Source organism: Corylus avellana, chromosome ca1 (assembly GCF_901000735.1).
Source record: "Corylus avellana chromosome ca1, CavTom2PMs-1.0".
Classification (NCBI taxonomy): domain Eukaryota; kingdom Viridiplantae; phylum Streptophyta; class Magnoliopsida; order Fagales; family Betulaceae; genus Corylus; species Corylus avellana.
The window spans coordinates 6,267,626-6,295,039 of record NC_081541.1 but is presented as its reverse complement, the minus strand read 5'-3'; the positions used below and the strand labels follow the sequence as shown (position 1 = coordinate 6,295,039).

Genomic DNA, 27,414 nt, shown 5'->3' with positions numbered 1-27,414 from the left:
CGGATAAGAAGACGAGAAAGAAAAAGCACAACTTGAGAGACTAATGGATTTGTCACTTGATTTATTGGAAACCAGAAGCCTTCGCTGTCTATACCACCCATATATACATACCCTTTTGCTCGCTTAATTTCCAGAAATCATTCTAGAACTATAATGCTATGGCTGGAGTCAGCTTTGATGTGGTGTTATTTGAACCAATAATTCGGTGGTATAATGAACAGATGCCTCTTGCCTTGACCAGTTAATTTAACTATTAAGAATTCCCGTACGCACCAATTATATCCACAAAATGTACGACTCTAATTGGTCAGAGTTTCTAGATTTTGACTTCTCTATATATTCTTTCATTGATCCTTATATATATATATATATACGTCTTAAACACACAGAAGCCAGCATCTGGTATAAGAAACAGAGGAAAAGAAAACAAATGGGGATGAATTCAAGAATATTGCTACTAAGCATAGTTGTTGTTGTTTTTGGTATGTTACCTTTTTCTCATGGGAGGACAGATCCGAGCTTTCGGGTAAAAGCTGTTAATCTGGGAGGTTGGCTTGTTACAGAAGGATGGATTAAGCCTTCTCTCTTTGATGGCATTCCCAACAAGGATTTCTTGGTTTGTACATCAAAATGGTTGTCTTTTTTTACTCAAGTTTTTTTATTTTTACTTCTATTTATTTTTGGGATTTTGTCAGGATGGAACCGCACTTCAGTTCAAATCAGTAACAACTGGGAAATATCTCTGCGCTGAGAGTGGAGGAGGAAACATCATAGTTGCAAACAGAACATCTGCTTCAGGGTGGGAGACATTTAGAGTAAGTTAAAACGGTCAAAGGGTTGTGATTCTTGAGTGTAAAAAACGTTGTTTGATTTAACTGACATATGCTGTGTTCTTTGTTTTGTGTAGTTGTGGAGGATAAATGAGAGAACTTTCAATTTCAGGGTGTTTAATAAGCAGTTCGTGGGGCTGGGCAGCAATGGGAAGGGGATTAATGCAGTAGCTGTTTCAAGCACTCCTGGTGCTTCTGAGAGATTCGAGATTGTAAGAAAATCAGATGATTTGAGCCGTGTTCGTATCAAGGCACCCAATGGGTTCTTCCTGCAGGTAATTTCTACAATTTCTTCCTGAGTGTTAGAGGAAAAAAAAAAAAACAAAAAAAAAAGGGAAGATTTTGATGATTATGAATTTGTGCAGGCGAAAACAGAGGAACTGGTGACTGCAGATTATGCAGGAAATAGCGGATGGGGAGACAATAATCCATCAGTTTTTGTTATCACCACTGCTGGAAAACTAGAGGGGGAATTTCAAGTCACCAATGGGTATGGCCCAAAAAAGGCCCCACAAGTTATGAGGGTAAGCACTTGAAAACGCACTCATGAACTGACACAAGTCTAATTGGCTCCCTTCTGTCTTTTCATATATTAAATGACATCAGAAGAACCTTTCCCTTCCATAAATGATAAAACTTCATCGTCATCCGTAGAATTATCAACCTTAAATGGTTTTTTTTTTTCACAAATGATGCCAGAAATCTCATTATTTGCCCATTTTTTTTGGTTGACATTGTCAAGAAGTAATGCCCACCAGCTTTAAAGCGGTCTACGGCTTCAAATGCTGCGGCCGCTGGCCTGCGTTTTGATAGTTTGACATCCCGGATTGGTTGACTTTTTAATTGACTTGTGTATTTTGACAATCCCGAAAGAATGGAACTGATCAAAGAGAGACTTTGAATATCTCCAGCTATTACTTTTTTATGTCAATGTTTGAAAATCAAAATAAGAAATTGATTGGAATACAACTCTTATTTTAATTCCCTTGCAAACTCAAAAGAATTAAGTAATAAAATCGATAGATAAATTTAATTATTTAATAACAAATTACAAATACATGTACTAATATGTCAAATGCTCTAGCTGCACTCATCAAAATAACATGGTGATTCCTTTCAATTTTCCACAAAATCCTATTTCTGCCATTGATTATGCCACACAAAACTTTATTACACATGTACATAATTCAGATTTGTGTGTGACAAATATAACGGTATGAATCTTAGGAGCATTGGAACACATTCATTGTAGAAGATGACTTCAAGTTCATATCAGCAAACGGATTAAATGCGGTGAGAATTCCTGTTGGTTGGTGGATCGCAAGCGATCCAAAGCCCCCAAAGCCCTATGTCGGCGGATCCTTGAAAGCACTGGACAATGCCTTCTTGTGGGCCAAGTATGTATAATCAAAAGTCCTCGACTAGAAATGCTAGGAGTATCAAATCTTTTACCTGCATCATTTCATCTTGTAAAAGATTTGGTACTCCTAATGTTTCTTCTCGACTAAACCATGTGGCTTTCCCTATCAAATTCTCAATTCCAAGAATTCTCAGTACCTAATTATACTATTATGTGTACAGGAAATATGGAGTAAAGGTTATAATTGACCTACATGCTGCTCCCGGGTCCCAAAATGGCTGGGAGCACAGCTCTTCCAGAGATGGCTCTCAGGAATGGGGCAAGACAGATGAAAATATTCAACAGACAGTTGCTGTCATAGACTTCCTGACTGCTAGGTATACAAAGAACCCAAGCCTTTATGCAGTTGAACTCATCAATGAGCCTCTGGCACCAGGAGCATCTCTTGAGAGCATAACCAAATACTACAAGGCCGGTTACGATGCTGTCCGCAAGCGCTCCCCCAAGACGTATGTGATCATGTCTAACCGGCTAGGACAAAGTGACGCGAGGGAGCTCTTCCCTCTTGCCAGTGGCTTGACAGGGTCGGTCATAGATTTCCATTATTACAACCTTTTCTCGAGTCGATTTGACAACTTGACCGTCCAACAGAACATTGATTACATCAACGTAAACAGGACCTCGGAGTTGAACCATGTCACTACATCAAATGGCCCCCTTACTTTTGTGGGTATGTTTGGAAAAAAAAAAAAAAAAAAAAAAAAAAAACCTATACTATTCTTCAACTATTGTGAATGGGATATGGATTATGAGGTAATTGTCTTTTTTTGCAGGTGAATGGGTTGCTGAGTGGCAAGTTAATGGAGCAACAAAAGAGGAGTATCAACGATTTGCCAAGGCCCAGCTAAATGTTTATGGGAGAGCAACATTTGGATGGGCTTATTGGACCCTTAGAAATGTGAACAACCATTGGAGTTTGGAGTGGATGATCAAGAATGGTTACATCAACCTTTAGTCAGCATCAACTTGCTTATTTTACATTTTTGGATTTGCTCCTTAGCTTAGCCCTAGCTTTGACTATCTGGGGTCCTTTATTACTCATTTGTATTGTAATAAGTAATAAGATTGCTGCAGAAGGGTTTGAATTTCCAGTTTTATTATTTTTCAATAGAATCATAGAAACCATATGATAGCTTAAAGCAGGGGCACAAGTGGGATAGTCAATGCCATGATCTGGGAAATATTAACTGGATTGGTTGATGAGTTTAAAGATATTTTCAATATCTAGTCTCCCATTTAGCTCCTGAACAAATTGGTTACTGTTGGAGGGCCCGAGAGACATTGAAGCTCACCACAGAATGATGAGAGAAGTTTTGGTGCTTCCAATTATGGGCTTGCTTGATGTCTCTCCACCTACCATTTGCCCCACTGATGACACTCAAGCAACAAACTCAAGTTGAGTCCACGGGAAAGGAATTGGTAGTATATATACATATCCTTTATGAAGACATCATCAAGTTTTGCCCATGCTTATGCTGCTGGGAAACATCAATTATTTCTGCAGAAATTAAATTAAAATTAAAACCCAGCCCCCTTTTTCTTACTCGTCGTTCAACATCATAATGAGATCAAATTGCAAGAGTTGCCAACATCAGGAAAAATTCAAACCCTTTGACCCAACCAAGACCTCTTCGTCGACCGAGCTAGCCGGGTATCCGTTAAGTCGGATTTGGTGAATCAAATTTCACAAGACATTTTATTGTTACTTTAGAAAGTGTTATTCTAGAGTAACATTTTAGACTTCGAAAAACAAAATACGTCGTTTCGTTGGATAAACTTGTGAATTCATTGAGAGAGATGTAAAAGATCTTGCAGTACCAAAACACAGCTGATCACTCAAAGCCCGACCATATTATAAACACAAAAATTAGAAATGGGAAATATCATGATCCCCACACAAGACAGCCTTTGCTCCAATAGGTTGAGAAAATGAAGGGAGATTGGTAGGGTTGTGAGTGTGAGTGGTCATTGTAGTAGAAGCGACTTCTCTTCCCACTTGTAGTTGTGGGTATTTGAAGCTCCTAAGCAACCACTTTGCTTGTCATTTTATTGGGAAAATTATTGACAAGTAATTAAACAAGTTGCAGCATGTGGACATCTCATCTTCAAGTGAGCTGTTCACATGTGTAGATTCCAAAGCCCTAAAATGGACCGCTATTTACAAGGGGTCCCATTCAGGACTAATGAGGCCTCCTAAGTTCCAAGCTGTTGCTATTTTTGGCAATCATTATTGCGTATCAAGTGGGGCACATTAAAATTATAAATACAAAATTAGAATAAAAAATGGGGCACATAAAGCCCACTAGTATTATTATCCCTCAAAAGTATCACCCCAAAAAAATATATTTATATGATGGAGTAGAGGTTTCAACCTATCATTTGATTCCCAAATTTCTAAGATGATGGAAGCAAAACAATTAAAAATGAGAATAAAGAGCCAAAAAAACACAATAATATTATTTTGAAGTTAATAAAATGAGTTTTCATCAAATATAGCATATAGACTGGTCATTCCCATTCTTGATCCAGATGAAAGAGAGAATGGAAGATGACCTGTCAAAAATGCTTTCGAACATTAGGTTAGAAGCGACTCATCGAGCTATAATTTGCACTCTTAGAGACTTTATATAGCATATCGAGGAGAGTATATGGTTTACTTCAAATTGCATGGCAGTTCATCATGAATACCATACTTTGAATATATAAAAGAACACCATGCCACTTGGTGGAATATATGCAGATTTATGAGATTCTATAAGATTTTGTTCGCATCATGTACTGGTTTCTCTAATGGAGCTCATATCCCTGGGATTTACTTTTTGATTAGATATCTTCCAATGTCAGGTAGCTTCACCTAAGGCAAATGTAGCCGTACAGGTAAGGTTAGAGCATTATTCTTCCATAAAGTATGCCGACTTTAATTGTTTCTTTGTTGGCCTGAGAGAGGCACGAAGGACATGGAAAGTTGATGAAAAAACATAAAAGAATCACCTACATGCAACAAGATGCAATCTAGATGTGCTCACCCTAATACAGAAAAGTGTCCTAATCACCTCATAAGTGATATATATATATATATATATATATATATATATATATATATATTATCTTCGAGTTAAAAGCAAGTGTAGGCACTCGTAGTATGTGATCGTGTACTTGTACGAGGTAATTAAGTTCAGATTAATAAGTTAATATGGGATTCTGGTCGACAAGGTGGCTCGTGCATAGCAAGTATAAATTAAAGGTGTATTCTTCAACTTTTAACTTCTAAGATCACCCAGTCAAAACTGATCCACCAACTTTCAATGGAAACTTTCGTATTGAATGAAGTTTCATTGATTGGCTTTTTTTTTTTTTTTTTTGAAGTAAAGGGAGGTACAAACGAGTCGAGTTTAATCAGCCACAGTTAAAGTGGTTGATCAGTATAGTAACAGCGTACCAAAGACAGCACAACTAAAAAACATGAGAAGCTTTGAAAGATTTCTCAGTACTTTCTAAACTCTCATAACAGTAATTTAAAGAGGGCATTGACTGAAGCTGAAATGAAGTCACTGACAAACTATACCAATACAGTGTCCAAAAAACACCACATAATGATATGCAATCAAATATGAAGAACACGGCAAAAAAAAAAAAAAAAAACCATATTTATAGTGTTTTCAAATACCCATTTCATAATTATTTTCTTCCCAAGTAATCTATAATTATTACCCAAAAAAATCAAGGATAATGAGTACCATACTATAAAATTACCCAAGTGGCATGGTGTTCTTTTATATATTCAAAGTATGGTATTCATGATGCTGATTTTCAAAGACCCATTTCACTATAAAATTTTAATCAAGTTGGAAAAAGACTAGTCAACAAGCAATATTATTAGTCGATGCTGATGGTAGAAAAAGAGAAAAATAAAATAAAAAACAACAAATTAAGAAGGCTGCCGTTGAAATCTAAGTGGTGACAATCGATCGACAAGGGACCACAACCTTTTCCCAATCAATGTCTATATATATGCATGTATGATAACTATAGGCCCGTTTGGTTTTTGATACAGCTTTTTTCACGTTAATAAAAACAGAAAATGGTGTAAATATAATATGTTATCAAATACAAAATTGTTTTATGATAATAGGCCAAATTCTCACTACTGGCCAAGTTTTTCAACTTCAATCCAATTTACGATTGGTGCCAACAAATGATCATTACCTAAGAAATTAAATAGTATATATATTATTATTGTTAAAGTAATAATTAAGTGATTAAATTTACTTCTTCTTAATTTGAGCCCACACGTAAGAGGGAGTGTTAAAGTAATAATTAAGTGATTAAATTTATCTCTTTCTATAAGCTTAAGCTTGTGAGACAACTGGTAGTTTAAGAATTACATAATCAATATATCGTACCAATCAAAATCATGACCAAATATATATATTTTCATTTCAAGAATTCTCTCTCTTAATTAAGAAACATCTCGCAATGTTAATATATACATATATATGACCGTAGTAATTAATTTTTATAATAATTTAAATCAATTTTTAAATTAATCATTATTCAAAATATATATTTAAAAAAAATTAAAATTAATTAGATGTGTCATATCAGCTTTGTTGAATATTAAGGATTTGGACGTGCATGGAAGTCATTATCCTTGATTTTTTTGGGTAATAATTATAGATTACTTGGGAAGAAAAATGATTATGAAATGGGTATTTGAAAATTTCCAAATAGTGAATTAGATTATAGTGCAAGTGGGCAGACCAGGGGGTTGAGCCTGGCCTGTGAATAATTGATGCACATAGTGGACGCAAGCTCTGAGAGAGACTCCTCACAACGACCAAACCCACTTGTCCTCTTCCTTAAATTGACAGCCTTCAGCCGGAAATACGTTTCTTACCAAAATCACTTTACAGTTTGTAGGAGATAGGAGAGGATCAGCTAAATCACTTTTACCAAAATAATTATTTTTTAAAAAATTAAACAGGTTTGAATTTTATCATCTTCACATTTATTATTTTAAAGAGAGAGAAATTCAATATCTCTCTTAATTGTGATAAAATGTTAATTAAGATAATTACTAAACTTTTCAGAACTCAATCATAGAGTTATCTTAAGGAATCAGAAGACCCTGATTCGTTTAATCTCAATAATTATCCATGATATATATACAAGAGATATCTTATTATACGGATCAATAATTTGTTTTGTTGACTAAAGTGTACGTTAGATACTGTTAGGCCATATATATGCATCAGATATTACATTTACAAAAAGAAGTTTTCTTCTTTATTTTTCCAATTGACTAAAAGAAAATTATGATCATCATATTGCTTAGCAAATAATAATAATAATAATAATAAATTATGCAAAATGTCATGTACATATCAATTTCTCTTATGAGAGACCAGAACCTTGTTATATATAAACTAAATTTTTATCTCACAACGTCACAACCATCTTTTGGATCAATCCTTATTAAATAAAAAATAAAAAATTTAAGGGTTGGACGTTTGGAATCTTGAGATTGTCACGTCAAGATAAAAATATAATATATATATATATATAGCATGTATCTGAATAATATTCATTTATCCTACCAAACCTTGTTTTGTTTCACATCATATACTTTTGATTATACAATAAGTAGGAATATTAATTACTAAACTTGAAGGTAATTGGTTAAATTAAATGATACATATTTATTGCAAAAACTAATTAATTATAATTATTATTATTTTGAGTAGATAATAACTAATTAATTATGAGTAATGTACTTCACACTTAATTATCACACGTATTTTAAATGCTTACCAAAAAAATAAAAGAAAATCTACTTAAAATACATTAAAGAGTAGCATTATTCATTAACTATTAATTATAATTTTCTACTAGTAATTATAATGAAAACAGAAGATTGTAAATGCTGTAGCTTTGGGAACTTTTGAATGAGTGACCAGTGTACCCCGCTGCCAATGGAGCCTCGAGAGTATCCAAAGCTCCCATTCACCACAAAAAAAAAGGTTAAAGAAAGAAAAACAACAAAAATGGGAAAGGATGACGTGGAGAGATTTCTTATTGCATGCGAAATCACTCACCGCTCACCAGCTTCAAATCGACGGTCCACATTTACTCCTCGATTTCTGGCTCCTCTTTTATATATATATCCTTTCCAAACACCAGTTGGTCCTTCCACTTTCTCCTCTCCCCTGATTCTCATTTTTCTCACAGCCTTTTAGAGGAGACTTGGGGAGTATCTGGCAGAGGGAGTAGCAGCAGAAGATCAGAGAAAGATGATGCTGGGGAAGAGGCCACGCGTCCCAATGAAAAGAACGACGAGCATGTCGGAGATCACCTTTGATCTTAACGCCAACGTCGACACTGCTGTCCCACCGTCCGATCCTCATAACCAGAACCCCTTCAGCCGCCAGAATCAGCCTGGTGGTGGGGTTGATGGGTTAGGTCATCAGCGGTTCCTTCAGGCCATGGTCTCACCCAAAAACCATAGGCGTACTTCAGCTGATTTTTCCGAGACCACCACGGCTCCTCACTTCTTGAGGTCTTGCTCCCTCTGCAAACGCCGCCTGGTTCCTGGTCGTGACATCTACATGTATAGGTAATTCTCTTTCTGTCTTTTTTTGGGTTCTTAGTTTCTTTAATTCTATTTTTCTTTCCTTAAATGGGTTCTTTCCAATTTTACAATCAGAATTTCTGTTTAGGAATTAAGAACTTTTCATAATTTGTCGGGATTTTCTGTTGATCGTGTTATATCAACATTAAGTAACTGTTTTTATATTACGGCTTTAGAGGTTAATTAGCATATGTTAATTGATCCAAGCATAAAAGTTGCGCATCTATTAATTAACAATTTCCTTTTCTTTTTCTAGGGGTGACAGTGCTTTCTGCAGTCTAGAGTGCCGGCAGCAACAGATGAACAGAGACGAGAGAATGGACAACTGTTCATTGGCTTCCAAGAGAGAAGGCTCCGGCTCTTCCACCGCCGGCGCAGCCCAAGTCCCCAGCAAAGGCGAGACTGTTGCGGCCTTGTAGCCCCCCATCGGCCTTCCACAACCCTTGCCTCTAACATTTTATATATAAAAAGCTAGAACTAGAATTATGAATATGTCTTTGGGTTGGAGCAGGGGAGTGCAGATATATGTTTTTTTTTGTGGTGGTATATGGTGGGTGTGGAGTTTTGGGCTGGAGCTGTTATTTTTGTTTGGATCCAAACGTATACAACCATTAGCCTGTAATTCTTCTTAGTTTAATTTCTTCCCGTCCTGTTTTGCTTCTGCTATGAGCTATATCAATGGATTAATTATGGAAGAAATTTGCGTATTTTCACGACTTCGATCGATCGAGTCTCTCTTTTACGTGAATGATGATGCTTTCTTTTCTTCTTCATTTTGGTGAGAAAATATCGATGGCCATCCATGTTTGGGTGGGCTGGTAGTATTGGTTTCTAAGAGATTCCCATCGTTTTCTCATGTCACCACCTGCCTTTTGGTTTTATTCATGAGATGCCAATATGGGGAGGGCGAAGAAAATAAATGATGCAACAAATATTTTCAAAATACTTTAATTTCCTACATCGAGTAATCATACATGTCTCACAAATATCTCATAAATATTTCACAAATTTAATATTACTGAATATATTTAGTAATTTTTAGATCAGTCCATATTACAAAATACAAAATTGGCCCTTTTAATTAGTTTTGATGTGTACCAAATATCTCACTGGGTTTTCAAAAGTGATAAAATTAATCTTTTCGTCTATTTATGTTAGTGAGCCGTTTGCTTAATGTTAAAAAACAAAAGTCAATTGGTCTAATCACGTCTCCATCTGGTCCTTGGAACCGCGTTAGATCCGCCAAGTCATCAAAACAAATTGCACACACTACACAGCCAAATTCCACACCATCCTCACACCAAAAAACCACCTTCTTTCAAACCTATGAAAATTTCCATCGATATTCGACGAAGTGCAGCAATTGCTTCTAACCCATAAAAACCACCGTTGTTCGAGCGTGCAATGGCATAGTGCTTTCTTTGTTCGAATACGAAGGGTTTGTTTGATATCTTTAACCGTTTATGTTTGAGTATCTTGCATATATATGACAAACATCACACTAATAGAAGTGGTCCAAGTGGACGGAATGGTTGATTTTACACTATCAAAAAGACACGAATTAATTTTACTTATTTGATATACACTAAAAGCACACCGACCAATTTTATATTTAACCCTTTTTTTAAAAAAAAATTTTTTGAATACCCTATTAATGTGAATATTAAGACATAAAGAATTAAAGAGAAAATATAGATTTTTAAAGATAATAAATATTACGATACTAAACTTTAAATAATTTAATTTAAAAATAATAATTAGTATTTTATGAAATTTTATTGTAAAATAATTATTGTAAATTTTTTATTATCTGTTGGTAAATAAAAATGGTAAAAAAAATGTTTACAAACCAGGAGAGAGAGAAACAAAATTGAATAGGGTTAAGAAAGAAATGAGAAATGTTAAGGGTCAATAAGTTTATCATATTTAATCCATATTTTCTTACAATCAATCATTAGATTTGTAGACTTGTGTATATCTCACATAAGCAAATGATGGACCTCATAAATTCAATGGTTGATTGTAAGAGAATATGGGGTAAATATGGAGAACTGAGTAATTTTAAGAGGCATACTTATATCCTACTTATGTCCTATTAAGAATGATGTGGCTATTAAAATTATCATTGGGCTTGTGATTGATCATTATTAAGTTTTGATCTAAAGTGATTTTAATAGCCACATCATTCTTAGTAGGACACAAGTAAGACACAAATAGGCCATTTAGAATTACTCATGGAGAACTTATTAAACCCTATGAGTAATTCTAGAAGGCCTACTTATGCCTTACTTGTATCCTATTAAAAATAATGTGATTATTAAAATCACTATTCGATTTATGATTAATCATTATTAAATCTTGATCAAATGATAATTTTAATAATCACATAATTTTAATATGACACAAATAAAATAAAAATAAGACTTCTAAAATTACTGATAGTAGTTCTCGAGAAGAAATAGGGATCACAGGGTGAAGAAGGAATCCGTCGGCCGTGGCCTAGTCATCTTTGCATGGAATGGGTCCCACTTCCCACAATGCAAGAAAAAGAAATGCCAAAAAGATTCATTTATTATTAGTTTATTTTTTTCTTTTTCTTTTTTTAATTATTTGGTAAGCTATTCGGGTGCTTGGTACGTTGGGACCACTGATATGAAACCAAGGCCAAGGGCCCCACTCTTTTTGTCACGCAGGCCCACCGGTTGGCTTGGCTCCACATGATTATGATTTATTTTGTGATATGACTCTCGGTGCGCGAGTGGAGTGAAGGAGATCTCTCCGTGTATTCGCGGTACTTTGAAACGTGTATGTGAATGAGTGGGCGACAACGAGGTTTGAGCTCTATGGCCCCTATAGTTCCCCACTTTCTGTGGGGACCAGAAGACAGCTGTTTAACGTGGCGCAAGAGCCAAGAGGCCCGGCATGCTTTACCAGATCTTTCATAGCCATTGATGTTCTATATTATATATAGATTACAGCTCGAATATTTTCCTTCAAAATTATGTGCAATTTTTTTTTACTGAAGTTAATTCTTTCTTAAAAATGTTGTGTTTGAAATTAGTTTTTATATTGTCTATAAAATCATGTTGAAAAATTAAGGAATACGTGTTGAAAAATGTTATGAGTCAATTTTTTTTTTTATATTTGATTCATATTCTTTTACAATCAATTATTAGATTTGTGGACTTATGTAAATAAATCACACATAAGTCAATTATGGACCCTATAAATCTAATGGTTGATCTATTGAATTTATAGAAGAATATGAGTCAAATATGAAAAACTTATTAACTCCTAGTATTTCTCAATACGTGGTACAAATTCCTCTGGATTTTGTGTAATGAGATTTTTTTTTTTTCGAAAGGGAAAAATTATAATAAAGTAAAAAACGAAGACGACATAGCCGCCCTTAAAATAATTGGGAACAAATAAATTACTTGGCCCACCAAAAGAGTTGGTACCATTAAAGAAGGCGATAAATATAGGCAAAGTTTCATAAACAGAACATTTTATGGATCAACAGGAAGTAGGAATGGACATAACTATCTCGAGACCCTTCAATCACATCTAGATCCTCAAAGCAAGAGATACAAACAGACCAGCATGACCCTCAAAATACCCTTCAACCATACTCTAACCCATGTTAGGAAAACAACATGACCATTGGTAGTCATTTGAGAGGAATGTAATTCTATCAAAAAAATTACAAAAGGCCAGCACAAAAAATACATAGAATAGACAATGAGATTGTGAGAGAATATTTGAGTCTTACTTATTCGACAAGTATTTAGACAGTTTGAACAAATGGAATCGAACTGTCTAAACACCTAGTCAAGTAGAGTGGGATCCCAATGCCCTCTCATATAAGACCATCATTTTACACATGCAATAAGCAATTTCATTGGACCCGATCCTCTCAACACTTGCCATTTTTGCTGATTGGGTATTTTGCCACACTAATCAAATTCTGGCTTCGAGTAAATTAAAAACTCTAAGGTGAAAAAGTAAGCTCCATAATTTTTAGCTAACTAATGTCTCCTAGACACATGTTCTGACTTTTGATTATTGATTTTTTTTTCCCCTTAATGTTGATGTAATGTTAATCAAATTCCAATTTTCAATAAAAATCGTAAGTGAAAGATAAAAAATAAAACTATTTTGTTAAACATGAACCAAACTCGACACGCGGAGATGCATACAATGTAGTAGGAATAGAATAATTAAGCTCAATATATATATATATATATATGTGTGTGTGTGTGTGAATTTAAAATAGTATAATATGGACACATATAGTATAATCTCATTATTCTCAACCACATACAATATACCTTCCGTGATTTATTTTGGACAACTGTAGGGACGGTACTAACGGGGTTCCAATAATGAAAAATGTCTTCCACGTAATTTTCATTTGTTTTCTATTGCCTTGTTCACATAAAACAATTTGTCCTTAGGCATATGGCCTAAAGCATGCCAACTTGTACTCATAATGTTTTTAATTATTTATTTATTTGTTGCTTTTCAATGTTTTATGTTTGTTAATCACTTTGTTTTTAATCTTTTGCTTTATTTTCTCACGTCAAAAACATTAACAAACAACTTAAAACACAAAATATTATTCAAACATAAAAAGTATTGTTTTCATGGATCTTTACGTTACATTAACAAACATATTCTCAATATGTGCACCAATGTAGGCGTAAAATGCATGCGCAAGCTTACGCCTACAAATTTACAAGGATAAATGTTATGAGTATCAAGTCTTTACCGAGAAATAAATGTCAAAATGATGTGAAACTTATTTACAGATACCCGTTTGATCATCTTTAGTAAAAAAGATTTAATACCCTTTATCATTTCTCATCTGTAGTGTAGATACTTAGATTGATATACGTGGAAGCCATGAGATCGATGAGATGATCATCAATTGGAAAATGGAGGGGTAGCTTTTGGATTTGCTTTCAAGGGGTTGCAGTGGGGTGCTACAGCCAACGGGTGCCAACAAATTGCACATTCCAGTTTGCCGAGCATCAGGAAACCATAGGAACGATAATGGGTTAAGACCTGTCTGTACTCATAATCCATCAAAACTACTTTTTCTTTTCTTTTCCCAAAGAGCCCTGAAAGTTACTTTATTCATTTCTTACATTAAATAAAGAAAAGAAAACAATCTTTATATATATATATATATATATATATATATATATAATATCAAAACTAATTAATTAAAGGCAATTTGGGCTAGTGGGCGTGTGTCTGAATCAAATGCTAATAAATAAATAAATTAAACTTTAGTGTTGAGATCAACGGTAGCTTTTCAATGAAGAAAATATCAGGTGTACGTACCTTGTCGCTGACTCCACAGATTCTTAATATATTATTATATATACCATGGCGACATAAACCTTGAACAGTTGAACTTCATCAATGTTTTTTTTTTTTTTTTAATTTTTTTTTTGTCTACCCTACTTGCAGCTGTCTTGCACTTAAACCTCTATATATCATTGAAAAATATTGTAATTATGTGTCTTTCCTATTCGGGATTAGGGTTTTTTTTTTCTTCTATATATATTTTATACCTATTTAAGCTTAAATAATTAAGCTACTACCAATCACTAGACGATGAGGATCACAATACATCATTCAATGGAGGCTTCAATAATGGCAAGGTTCCATTATTGTCTTTCGATGCTTAAACCGAGTTATTTGGCGAATAGTTTTTAAGGAGTAATTTAATCGGCTGAAGATTACGCCTTATAAAACGAATGACCGAAGGCAATGACGAAGTTGGAGGGTGGTCAATGTAGGCCATGGCCCCACAACACAAGGAGAAAAAAAAATTGTAAGGTAAATTTTTTTTTTGCCTATTGGTCCCTACCCACTAAATTTTTTGCCCCTTGACCCTTACCCATACCAAACTCTGCCTCCGTCTGTAACTGGATATTACTAATTCGATTTTCTTCTTCCTTTTCCTTTTCCTTTGTACAAACATGTTAACCAAAAAAAGAAGAAGTTATTCGACGATTTTAACAACAGTAGTACTTTAGCAAAGAGATCTCTCGTGGTTCCACTTTTGATGTAGACCAAGCTGGCTAATTACAAGAACAGCACCAACTAATGTTTGTCTTTTGTCTTAATGCAACCACTAATTTGTTCATCTTTTGGCTAAAAACAGGAACTAATAATGAATGCTCGTGGCCTACCTACATGTTTAAAACATTTCTTTCCTGATATTAAAAATGTCATTGAGTATCCGTGATCATGCTTTTCACATCAAGTGAGGTGGAATGAGAGTACCATTTAGCAAAACACAGGTCTGTTATATATATATATATATAAATCACGGAGTTTTTGATATTATATAATATTAAGAGAAATACTATATATTATATTTTCATATCTGGGTTGGCGTTATAGCTAGTATCGATAAGCCCTTAAATATTTTGTTTATTAAACAAATGTTGACATACAGAAATAAGGATGCAAAATATATAATCGAAATTTATCCATTGTTTAATACCAAAGATGGCAATGAAAATATTAAAAAAAGCATCAAACTCATATAATGACAGCCAATGAATCCATTAGGAGACAATACAGTGAGAAGAGGTAGATTAATATTTGATTAGCAGATGGGCTTAATTAAACAGTTGCAACTTGAATAAAATATTAATCTAGTTCAAGGCCAGCCATTGATCCAGCCACCTGGAGGGCAAAAACGTCACAGACACACTACTACGTCAAGTTCCATTATAGATCATATATATGTCAGCAAAATTGATTTATTTTGAATAAAACCCACTTCTCGATCCACTACGTGGGTCTATTATTTCTTCAAAGGAATTCACGATTTGCACCCCCGAACTAATTTTAATTAATTTTTAATAGTCTGTATTCTCAAGTAATATTGAAAACAAAACTTGAAATTAGGGCTGATAAAATAGGTACCTGTTTATCCTATGTATGCAATTATTTTTTATGACGCCTAGATGAATCTTATTATAAAAAAACATGCATAAAATAACGGGTCATATCAAGTACTGTTCTGCCAGCCCTACTTGAAATGGTAGGGCCCATTGGGCCTTGTCAATGACAATCGTTTTATGAATTAGGATTCTCTCTAGTTAGTTATATATATTTGAATTATGTGAAGAATATTTTTTATCCTTAAAAAATAAATATAACTAACTAAATTTGAATTAAAGAGGATTATGGTCTCCGTTTTATAGCTTTACACTTAAAGCACCGCATTTGCTAGAACCACTGGTTTTATTTTTTTGGATACGGCCCACCTTCTTCTCGCCTTTCATTTCGACCAGAAAAACCTTCAAAAGGGTAAGGGAAAAGCTTCTCTTTTACAGTACTCCCCACGTCACTATTTCTTTTTTGATCAACATCAGAATCCATTTGTTAATGTGAGGAGGTCACCTATACTTTGGTTCCTTATATTGGAGTTCGGGTTGGGTTGAAGGGCTTATGAGGGTCATATTTTTATTTGCATCCTCTATTTTGGTGTATGTATCGTTTTATGTGGCTTTTTTCTTTGCTTTTGTTCAAAATATAAAAGACCAAGTCGTTTGTAGTCCATTTGAGAATATTTATGGACCTATTTCTAATTTTTCTGGTTTTAGTTTTAACACCGTTTATTTCGCTTTGATTTGTTATTGAGAGTTCACCCTTCTTCAATTTTTGTTTCTTTTGTCACCCTTCTCCATTTTCATATAATGTATTAAAAAAAAAACCCTATACTTTGGCCCAAGATGAAAAGAGGCTTCTATATAATTTTCTCGATGAATACTACACTTCTTAAAAAAAATAATAATAATAAAAATTTGCTCCCCAAATAATGTGTCACAGTCCCATGAGATGGTAACACATTTTTCAAAATAATAAATTGCATAAGATTGTGACACGGGGAGCAAATTTTGGAAATTTTTTTTGAGAAAGTGTAACAATTCTCAATTTTATTTTATTTATTTTTTTGGTCCTGGTAGTTACTTGGATTTTGGGCTTCAAAAATTATATTATAGGAAACCTGCAAAATGTTCAGAAGGTAAATAATGGGCCTGAACGACCAGGGCCGAGGGACAAAGATGAATTCTGCTTTGTTGTCCTCCGTCGCCGACGTAAAACAAGTTGTAAGCCTTCGGTTGTCAAACTGAGATATGCAAAACTAACAATAAGGCTAGCACCCAACTTCCGTCTAATTTTTTTACGAAAATCAAATTATGGCACCCATAATGAAAATTATATAAGTATAAATATGTTAAAAATAATAAAATAATAAATTTTTTTAAAAAAAAACTGTAGCATGCAGTTATCGATTTTAAATGAGATTTACGTGAGAAACACGTGCAGTTAAACATGCCAGCCACCTAGGTAAAAGCGAGACTACATTTTTATTGATTTATTTGATTGTGTTATTTGAATAATTTTAAATATAAACAAATCCCTTAAATTAAGTAAACAAATCATACTTTATAACAGAAAATTTCTATCCGTATCTTAACAGGACAAAACAGAAAAATAACAAATTAGTGATATGATCACTAGATTTCTTTTTTAAAAGGTGAATAATTTGACTGTATAGACTAAATTATTATTTTTTTTTTTTTTTGCATACTTCGGGAACTTTTAAGTTCATTTTAATACCACAAAAAGTTAATTGTAAATCAGGTAAACCATAAGGACTAATTTTTCCTTTTTCCCATGTTTAAATTTACAAGGAGATTGGAGATTGTTGGTAATCTTTGCTAAATTAAATGAGTATCAATGTATTAAATAAATTAAAAAAATTCTTTTTTTTTTTTGGTTAAATACTTAATACCCCCTGGGGTTTGGAAACTTTATTTTTACCCTCCTGGGGTTTCATTTTTATCACCGGACTTCCCGGGGTTTAGATAAAGGACCAAGTTAGTCTATCCGTTAGTTGACCATTATGACTGACATGTGTACCAATCAGATGTTGACACGTGGCACCTATTTAATTTTTTTTTCTTTTTTTAAAAAAAAGAAAAAAAATTAGGGGTGGTTCTTGGGCACTACCCCCTAGGAGCCCAAGGGGGTGGCCGAGCCACCCCTAGTGGGTACTGGGGGTGGTTTCGGCCACCCCCTGGTGCCCAAGGGGTGGCCGAGCCACCCCTATTCGGCCAGATGGAGGTGGCCTGAGGCCACCCCCAAATGGCCAAGAGCCACCCCCAATTTTTTTCTTTTTTTAATTTTTATTTTTTACCCCCAAATGGCCAAGAGCCACTCCCAATTTTTTTCCTTTTTTAATTTTTATTTTTTACCCCCAAATGGCCAAGAGTCACCCCCAATTTTTTATTTTTTATTTTTTTAAAAAAAATTAAATATGTGCCACGTGTCAACATCTGATTGGTCCACGTGTCAGTCCTAACGGTCAACTAACGGATGAACTAACTTGGTCATTTATCTAAACCCCATGAAGGTCCTGTGATAAAAATGAAACCTCAGAGGGGTAAAAATAAAGTTTTCGAACCCCAAAGAGGTATTAAGTATTTAACTTTTTTTCTTTTTTTTTTTAATAAAAAAAGAGATTTACAGTTAAAACTCAATAGTGTTAAATTATAAAATTGTAATTCGACGGGGAGAGATAAAAAAAGGTTGAACACCTTTATTTTTTAATTTCCTCGAATATTTTATTTAACCCTTGAGATAGCAGTCTCTTTTGACCTATTATTATCACAATATTCATGCTATTGAGCATGTAACTTAATACTCATACAAATTTGGTGAAGCTCAATTCTTGTGACTGTACTTACATTTATGGCCCTATAAGATTCGGTGACAAAGCAAGACATTTTCATTCTTTTTTTTTCTTCTTCTTTATTTAATCCCTTAAATTAAATAAACAAATCACATTTTATAACAGAAAATTTCTATCCATATATATATATATAAAGAAATCTAGTGATATCACTATTTTGTTATTTTTCTGTTTTATATTGTGTTGGTTAAGATACGGATAGAAATTTTCTGTTATAAAATGTGATTTGTTTACTTAATTTAAGGGATTAAATAAAGAAAGAAAGAAAGAAAAAAAAAATGAAAATGTCTTGCTTTGTCACCGAATCGTTTAGGGCCATAAATGTAAGTACAGTCACAAGAATTGAGCTTCATTAAATTTGTATGAGTATTACGTTACATGCTCAATAGCATGAATATTGTGATAATAATAGGCCAAAAGAGACTGTTATCTCAAGGGTTAAATAAAATATTCGAGAAAAATTAAAAAATAAAGGTGTTCAACCTTAATTTTTTCTTCTCTCCCCGTCCAATTACAATTTTATAACTTGATGTATGCTTGATTAATTTAACACTATCGAGTTTTAACTGTAAATCTCTCTCTCTCTCTCTCTCTTAATAAAAAAAAATAGAATTTTTTAATTTATTTAATACATTGATACTCATTTAATTTAGCAAAGATTCCTTGTAAATTTAAATATAGGAAAAAATGAAAAATTAGTTATTGTGGTTTACCTAATTTACAATTAACTCCTTGTAGTATCAAAATGATCGAACTCAAAGGTCCCCGAAGTATGCAAAAAAAATAATTTAGTCCTTACTGTCAAATTTAGTACACTAATTTAACAAATTTTGTTAGTGTTACACTAACTTAAATATGACAAATATCATAATTTTATTGATTATAACATTTCATGTTATCATAATCTGTTAAGTCAGTGAACAGAATTTGACCGTAAGGACTAAAATATTTTTTTGGCATACCTTAAGGACCTTTGAATTCATTTTAATATATACTACAAAGAGTTAATTGCAAATCAAGTAAACTAGAAGGACTGATTTTACATTTTTTCCTTTCAACATTTAAACATAAACGTCTATATAAAGGTAAATTTAAACAGAATGATATCTAAAAGATAAACTGGCATTGAAAAAACTTTCAATATTTCTCTAGTTTTCCTTCACCACCATCAACAGAGATGACAAGAAAATTAATTATAGCTTGTATCTTCTTTAGATTTCTTATTATTGCCAAATTTAACATTGTGTCTTCAGTTTCAATGTCATCATCGTCACCTGCTTCGGATTGCAATAGTTTGACGTATGATATAGTGGATTGTGCACCTTTCCTGCTGAGCGATGAGAGTGAGAAAACAATGCCAGACAATTCATGTTGCTCAGGGTTTGAAACGGTGCTAAAAACAAATACCAAGTGCATTTGTGAAGCCATGAAGAGCAGCGCTCATCAGTTTGGCATCCATCTCAATATGAAGCAGATGATGGCTCTTCCTTCTGCTTGTGGGTTGGCTACTGATTCTCCCTTAAGTCATTGTGACAGTAAGGATTTAATTCATCTCTCTAATTAAGCTCGATCTCATTTTTCATAACTATATTGTTAATTCGAATTTACAAGTATTTGATTAATTGTTGAACGTTAATGGGTTGTATGGATTAATTTATTTGTTGCATGCAGTTTCAGTGCTAAATGATCATGAGGCAGCAGCTCTTGGTATGTTTTAATTGTGTTCCACGCAATTTCTTATATATTTTACGTTTAAATTTTCTTTCACCAATTAATAATTTACATTTTTGCAATGTCATGCAGCTTATAACCCTCCTCCTCCAAAACCAGCCCCAAAGATTGCTCTTCAGAAAGCATTTCCACCAAACAGTGATCTACAAGAACTTTCACCAAAGAGTGCTCTACAAGAACTTTCACCAAAGAGTTCTCTACAAGAACTTTCACCAAAGAGTTCTCTACAAGAACTTTCACAAGAGAGTTATCTACAAGAACTTTCACCAAAGAGTTCTCTACAAGAATTGTCACCAAAAAGTGCACTACAAGAAATGTCACCAACAAGTACTAGTGCTTGGCCAAAACCTTCACCACCAAGTTCTAAGGTTCAAGCTTCTGCATCCTCAAACAAAACTGGAGCCGAATCCGTTCTTCTCATTAGTATTCTTGTTGCTTCATTCTCTTGTATCGTAATTTAGGATTTGGTTCTAATTTTTTCTTTTATTATTATTTTATCTTGTTATCTCTCTTAGAAGAGTAGGTTTATGTTATATGTTCAAGTTCTGTTCTTGCGTTGCAGATAGGATTTGGTTCTGATTTTTGTGTTATTATTATTTGGTTATGTTGTTGCTGGCCTATTGTGATGGCTTCACAATTACTTCTTTCTTCCATTGGGCGTGGCTATACGGTCATTTTGTTTTAAAAATAAAATAAAATAAAATGAGTCAGCTTTACTCAGGCAGTTGTGGGCTTAGATCATCTTATTGACTTGGGTCGGCCCATGGAAGATTTACCAACCTTTAACTAACGGCAAATGGGTGATGGCCACCCAGGCCTCCACTTGGTTCGAAAGAAATCATGAAGAAGCTTGAAGAATGTAGCCGATGAAGTTGACTAAGAAGATTTAATGGCAGCACGTTTTGGGCCCACTTTGTTTTTTGTGGCGGCTTTGTCTTTTTACAAAGATCTTTTCATCACAATATTTATATATATCTTGGCGGTTCATTTGTAATGCGCAGCTCTAAAGTCATGTTTTAAAAAATTTTAAAAATTATTAAAAGACTTAGAAAAATGGATGGGTAGCCAAAGCCACCCCTTTTGAAGTGGCTGGACACCTATCAACTCTTTTTGGCAATAGAGTGGTAAACTACCCCAAAGGGATTGATTGAGGTAGTTGATCACCTCATACGTACAACCCTATATTACCGTTAGAGCAATAAATTGGGAGGCCGATCACCCCAAATAAGGCCACCCTCAAACATTGTTTTGGGTAGCCGACCAATTCATCAACAATTTTTGAGTGGTTAGTCATCTCATTGACTATTTTAGGGTAGTTAGTCATCATATTCGTTGTTTTTAAGATGGTGATTAGTGGTCGACCATCCTCATTAACTATTTTGAAAATTGACAATTCTTAGGGGTGATCATGTAGTTGCGGTTAGCAGTTAGTGGTTAAAACCGCTAACCGCAACCGCTTAAGCGGTTAGTATGTTTTACTAACCACTTCCGCTAACCATTAGACAGTTAATCGCATTCGGTTAATCGCTTTTTTGTGCTTTGTTTGGGCTTTCTTTTGGGCCGAATTTGAGAATTAGGCATTTTTTGGGCTCATTTTAAATGTTTTTTTTTCACCTTTTTTTTTAATTATTTTTTAAAATTTTTTCTGGTCCAATTTTCAATTTTGGGCTTATTTTCCTTTTTGGCATCAAAATATGCACTATTTAACAAGTATTTAGGTTGCGATATACCACATTGGGCTTGCTCCAAAATGAGCCCATATAAAAATAATAATAATAATAATTAAAAAAAAAAAATTGAAGGATACCTAAAAAACCTAAATGCTATCAGCATAAAAATTAAATAATAATAATAATAATAATAAAAACATAGTTATATGAAAATCATCAGGATGATCAAATTCCTAATGCAAAGTAATACAATTATGAAAATCAAGGAAAACCCAGTTGTTAAAAAGCCTTAGAGTAGATATCCCAAACAAGGAATACAAACATAAACATATTCAATACACCATAATAAAAATATAATATTATATTAAAAAAGCGGATAGTGCAGTTAGCGGTTAATAAAAGCCGCATGAACACCCCTAACCATTCTCGTTAGTTTCTTCAAGTAACTGGATGCTCTCCAGCACAAATATTTTCTTTAGGTAACTGGATACTTTCCAGTTCAAATTTAAATATAACTAACTAAATATTCTTTTATTTAAATAAATTTGAGAGGATCATAATTCCTTCTTTAGGGGCGTTTGACCATGGCAATTGCAACCAACAAGGGTGGTCGATCACCCTAATAATTGTTTTGGGGTGGCTGACCACTCCCATTGGTTGCATTAAGGTGACCAATCACTCTTTATATATATATATATATATTCTTTTCCTTTATTCTTTATTCATTTATCTCTTTTTTCTTTTCTCTTTTATTTATTTTTTAATTTTTTCTTCCTAATTATTTTTTGGGTTAATAACTTTTTTGGTACTTAGGTTTTAATGTTTTTATTTTCCCCCTAGGTTTTAAAACATGACAAATCTAGTACTTCACATATGGGAAAAGACAGAATCACCATCTCCGTTAATTTTCGTCAGTCCCCCACTAACGGAAGTCCACGTCATTGCCACGAAATCATGTTATATCGCGACACATGTCCACCATTAAATTTTTTTTTTTTTTTTTTTTTTAAAAAAAAACTAAACGGTAAATCCACATCAGTATAACATTAAACAAAAAGTGAAAAAAATTTGACATTTTCCCCCTTTATCCCATTTTTCTTGTTCGTCATCGGCCTAGGGTTCAGACTAACCAGTTTTTCCTCAAATTTCCTGCTATTGCGATTTAGGGTTGTTCGATTCTCGTGTCGGTCCGAGTTTGGCTTTCGATTGGAAGTAGTCTGGGTTTGAGTTTGAGTTTGGGTGTAGGTTTAGGTAGTATCAGATTTGTGTATCTGCGTTTGGGTTGGAGTTTGTGAATTATCGTGGGTGGATTGGGTCGATTTTGGGCAGGAAATCGACCTTGCGGACGTGGTTTGGGCTATTGTTTGAGTATTTGTTGAATCGCAATGGGTGGCCTGATTTGAGCACGTTGGCAGAGACCTTGTACGCGGGAAGAGTAAAATGAGACCACCTCGGAGAAATTGGAGAGCTGGAGGTATGTACTTTTGCATAATGTTAGAGAATGATACTTTTGCTTTGCTAAACTAAATCCCCGACCAGTGAGGTGTTTTTTTAATACTATTTAGCATATGTAATTGTGAAGTTGCATTCACTTTTATGGCTGCCTATTTTTTCAGTTGTCGTTTAGTGTAGTGCTTTTTTCACATTGGAAACTGGTTGTTGTGTTGGTTGTCAATGGGCTATTGTTTGAGTTTATCTGCTTTTGAAGATTTCTTTATTGTTATGGGGTTGTTTGGTGGGTAGGGGCCAATGTGCATGATAGATGGAGTTGGTACGTAGGTATGTATGTGTCTCACATGACCAATATTTTGATCATACAGGATCACCACTGACAAGATAGATTGATCTCGTTATTCATCATCATGGTTCATTTTGTAGACCATGTATGGAGTATGTAGGGGGGAAGTGACGAATTTTTCTGATTTAGATATTTCTGTGTTAGGCTACTCAGATACTACAACCCTAATGGAAGTGTACCTTAGTTATCAGTATGGTAAGGTGCCTCCTCTCTATTACAAGGGTGATGATAATGACGAAATTTGTGGATTTACGAGGAGAAATCATTTCCAAGAGATGTTTAGGGTGATTGAGTATGAGTTCAAAAACTTTCATGTGTTTGTAGATCATGGAGATGCATAAGTTGGTGAAAAAGAAGGAGATGTACATTTTAAAGATGGAGTTGGAGAAGTTGAATAAAAAAAAATGAAGTTGGAGAAGTTGAAGAAAATACAAATGGAGTTGTAGAAGAAGATGGAGTTCTAGTTAGTGAACATAGTTGGGCCATTGTTTGAAATTCTAAATAGTGAAAAAGATGGAGTTTGAGATGTTGAAGAAAAAACTAATGGAGTTGTAGAAAAAGATGGAGTTCGAGCTGATGAACATAGTTGGGCTATTGTTGAAGTTCTAGATGGTTGTAGAAATAGTTATAGAGAAGAAGGATATGAAGATGGATTTGTGTATTATGGGGATAATAATGGGTATGAAGAGGTGCTTATGAAGGAGATAAAAATGGAGAAAGTTAGGCAAACTGTCAAGGAGATAAAATTAAAATTAAAAAAAAAAAAAAAATCAAACACAAAAGAAGCAGCAAAAAAAGGTTGAGCAAATTGCCAAGGAGAAGATGCAGTCCACAGCCAGGCAGTCCAAAACCAAGCAGTCAAAATCCAGGCAGTCTACACACAGGCAGCCTCCATGTCATGGAGATGAAGAAGATGAAAATGATGAAGTAGAGATTTCTCTTCCATTAAGTGATTTTGAAGTGACTAATGGAGGGGAGGAGGACATTTATGTCAGAAAAAAGGAAGAAATTCTAAAGGCGGCTAGGGAGGTTGCATCGAAGTGGTTTCAGTCATGGGGTGTATCATCATCAGCTGATAAGGAGGTTAACACTGGAAATGGTAAATTCAAACAACCGAATGAAGAGGGTGTGTGGAAAGTCCAGAATTGTGCAGCTTAGAAAGTGAAGATGAGGATGATGAAGGTACAACCAAAAGAAAAAGAAGAAAATATCCAGAATGACATGGATTGAATGACCTTCAAGCGAAGGTAAAAATATTTGTAGGATAGTTATTTGCAAACCCATCGGAGTTTAAAGAGGTACTACATCTGGATGCAGTACAGAATTCATTCGATTACACAGACATGCATAACGAGAAACAGCGCGTTTCAACCTATTGTAAGAAAAAATGTGGATGGAGAGTATATGCGTCATGGAAGAGTAGTACAAAATACTTTCAAATCAATACATTATTTAATGTTCATAACTGTGGTAGTCATTACTACAATAAAAGAGCATCAATCAAGTGGGCAGCACACCAATACATTAATAGCTTCAGAGATCAAGCTAATTGGAAGGCAAGTACTTTGAAAGTGGCGATTCGAAGGGATTACAATGTAGAGATGACTTTGCTTGCTTGCCACCATGCCAAAGGAATGGCATTGAAGTTGTTAACTGGGTCACGTGATGAGCAGTACAAACTTACAAGAGTATATTGTAGTGCAATACGTAAGTGGAACCTTGGTAACTCAGCTTACATACAAAGAGATATGGCATTCTTCCAAAGGATGTATGTTTTCGTAGCTGCTTGTAAGTAGGGTTTCTTGGCTGGATGTAGGCTGATGATATGTGTGGACGTCTGCTTTATGAAAGGTCAGCATAGTGGGCAGCTATATGTTGCCATTGCACGGGGTGGGAATGATGACATCTTCCCAATAGCATATGCTATATGTGAGACTGAAAGTAGAGATATATGGACATGGTTTTTAAACACTTTGTTGGAGGATACTGAGAATTCAAGGGAGCACACATGGTTATTTATGTCTAACAGACAAAAGGTAATAACCTAACATCCTAATTGAATAAATATTATTCATTTATGAGAACATTAATATTTAACATGTGTTAATTAAATTGTGATCTTCTTACACAGGGATTGATGGAAGCCATAGAGTATCTGATGCATGATGTTTAGCACATGTTATGTGTTAAACATTTGCATGTGAACTTCAAGAACAAGGGTTACAAGTGCAAGGCATACAAGGATACTTTGTGGGGTACAGCTCGAACAGCAAATGCAAATCAATTCAAGTACTACATGTTTGTGATAAAATGAATGAATACTGTAGCTCATGCTTACATCAAGAAGGTGAACCCAAAGATGTGGTTAAGATATGCTTTCAAGGAGTACAGTTGCAATGACATACTTCTGAATAATACAGATGAGGGTTTCAATGCATGGGTATTTGAAGCTGGAGATCAATCCACTCTTACTGGCATGGAGATGATAAGACGATAACCGATGAATTGGATTATCCAAAAAATAAATGGTGCAGCAATGTCAACCAATGCTATTTGCCCTAAGATTGTGAAAAAGTTAGATAGGAACAAGTCAAAGGCTCGGAATTACATCTTCCACTGAAGTAACGACTTGACATTTGAGGTTGACCACAATCATGATGCTAGGAGGGTTGTCAATCTGAAATCAGAAACCTGTGGATGTGCTCGGTGGCAGTTGAATGAGATTCTATACCCTCATGCTTGTTGTGCAATTTACGCAAATAGAAAAACTCCCGAGAAGTATGTAAGTCAATAGTACTAAATGGATACATATAAGAAGTCATACACATATAGTATTGAGTTGATGTCTGGCCCTAAAGATTGGGCTATTCCCAATGATGAGGAACCCACACTTCCACTATTACTCAAAAAACAATGAGGTAGGCCGAAAAAGGTGAGAACAAGAGGAACTGATGAAAGCGAGCATGATGAAAGTGTTAAGGTTAGTCGAAAGGGGTATGATGTACGGTGTGGAAACTACAATCAGCTAGGCCACAACGCTAAGGGTTGCACCCAACCACATAATCCAAATAGGAAGATATGGCCAAAGAAGGTTAAGAAGACAAAGCCGAACATTGACACTGAGGTGAGTTTGTACATAATATTTTATGGTAGTTTGACATTTGATATTTTTAATGTTTTCCATATTATTATTATTTTTTTAATGGGAAAATGTATAACAAATCCTTGAGTCAACCCTTCAAAATTTTAATATCCTTAAGTTTTTTTTTTTCGAAAATTTAGTTCCTGACTCAATTGAAAGGACAATAAAATCTCTGCCGTTACAATTTTTTAACAGATGTTTGGAAAACTTAAAATGCACCGTTTTACTCCATTAAAATATTAAATTTTTATTAATTTAATTTAAAAAATTAAATCTAAAAAAAAAAAAATTGAAGGTGGCCAGGGGTGGTAGCCACCACCCAACCCCTATGGGGTGGCTTGCGGCCACCCCACGGGTAGCTTGGGGTGGCCTACGGGTGGTTTGGGGTGGCCCCCTAACCTCATG

General features: G+C 34.3%; 4 protein-coding genes across 4 annotated transcripts; all 4 read left to right on the top strand.

The window, feature by feature from the left end:
* The first annotated feature begins 403 nt into the window (after positions 1-403).
* On the top strand, positions 404-3,389 carry LOC132166085 (probable glucan 1,3-beta-glucosidase A). Its single transcript, XM_059576844.1, has 7 exons — positions 404-616; positions 696-815; positions 908-1,105; positions 1,196-1,354; positions 2,058-2,227; positions 2,412-2,920; positions 3,024-3,389. Exons 1-7 carry the CDS (start codon positions 431-433, stop codon positions 3,203-3,205), a joined length of 1,524 nt encoding a protein of 507 aa, XP_059432827.1. The 5' UTR covers positions 404-430; the 3' UTR covers positions 3,206-3,389.
* A 5,040-nt stretch (positions 3,390-8,429) lies between these two features.
* On the top strand, positions 8,430-9,598 carry LOC132191733 (FCS-Like Zinc finger 5-like). The gene is made up of 2 exons (XM_059606825.1): positions 8,430-8,863; positions 9,135-9,598. The coding sequence occupies exons 1-2, from the start codon at positions 8,541-8,543 to the stop codon at positions 9,295-9,297; spliced, it is 486 nt and encodes a 161-aa protein (XP_059462808.1). The 5' UTR covers positions 8,430-8,540; the 3' UTR covers positions 9,298-9,598.
* Positions 9,599-19,926: 10,328 nt separating this feature from the next.
* On the top strand, positions 19,927-20,860 carry LOC132170898 (non-specific lipid transfer protein GPI-anchored 11-like). The gene is made up of 3 exons (XM_059582086.1): positions 19,927-20,203; positions 20,340-20,375; positions 20,472-20,860. The coding sequence occupies exons 1-3, from the start codon at positions 19,927-19,929 to the stop codon at positions 20,858-20,860; spliced, it is 702 nt and encodes a 233-aa protein (XP_059438069.1).
* Positions 20,861-25,210: 4,350 nt separating this feature from the next.
* On the top strand, positions 25,211-26,040 carry LOC132170816 (uncharacterized). The gene is made up of 3 exons (XM_059581968.1): positions 25,211-25,655; positions 25,719-25,903; positions 25,999-26,040. The coding sequence occupies exons 1-3, from the start codon at positions 25,211-25,213 to the stop codon at positions 26,038-26,040; spliced, it is 672 nt and encodes a 223-aa protein (XP_059437951.1).
* The last annotated feature ends 1,374 nt before the right edge of the window (positions 26,041-27,414 follow it).

Coding starts and splice junctions, on each gene's coding strand:
- LOC132166085 (XM_059576844.1), top strand. CDS start 431: ATGGGGATGAATTCAAGAATATTGCTACTAAGCATAGTTGTTGTTGTT. Junction 816..907: donor CAGGGTGGGAGACATTTAGA/GTAAGTTAAAAC, acceptor TGTTTTGTGTAG/TTGTGGAGGATAAATGAGAG. Junction 2,228..2,411: donor AATGCCTTCTTGTGGGCCAA/GTATGTATAATC, acceptor TTATGTGTACAG/GAAATATGGAGTAAAGGTTA.
- LOC132191733 (XM_059606825.1), top strand. CDS start 8,541: ATGATGCTGGGGAAGAGGCCACGCGTCCCAATGAAAAGAACGACGAGC. Junction 8,864..9,134: donor CGTGACATCTACATGTATAG/GTAATTCTCTTT, acceptor TTCTTTTTCTAG/GGGTGACAGTGCTTTCTGCA.
- LOC132170898 (XM_059582086.1), top strand. CDS start 19,927: ATGTCATCATCGTCACCTGCTTCGGATTGCAATAGTTTGACGTATGAT. Junction 20,204..20,339: donor TCCCTTAAGTCATTGTGACA/GTAAGGATTTAA, acceptor TGTTGCATGCAG/TTTCAGTGCTAAATGATCAT. Junction 20,376..20,471: donor TCATGAGGCAGCAGCTCTTG/GTATGTTTTAAT, acceptor AATGTCATGCAG/CTTATAACCCTCCTCCTCCA.
- LOC132170816 (XM_059581968.1), top strand. CDS start 25,211: ATGCATAACGAGAAACAGCGCGTTTCAACCTATTGTAAGAAAAAATGT. Junction 25,656..25,718: donor GTATGTTTTCGTAGCTGCTT/GTAAGTAGGGTT, acceptor GCTTTATGAAAG/GTCAGCATAGTGGGCAGCTA. Junction 25,904..25,998: donor TTATGTCTAACAGACAAAAG/GTAATAACCTAA, acceptor CTTCTTACACAG/GGATTGATGGAAGCCATAGA.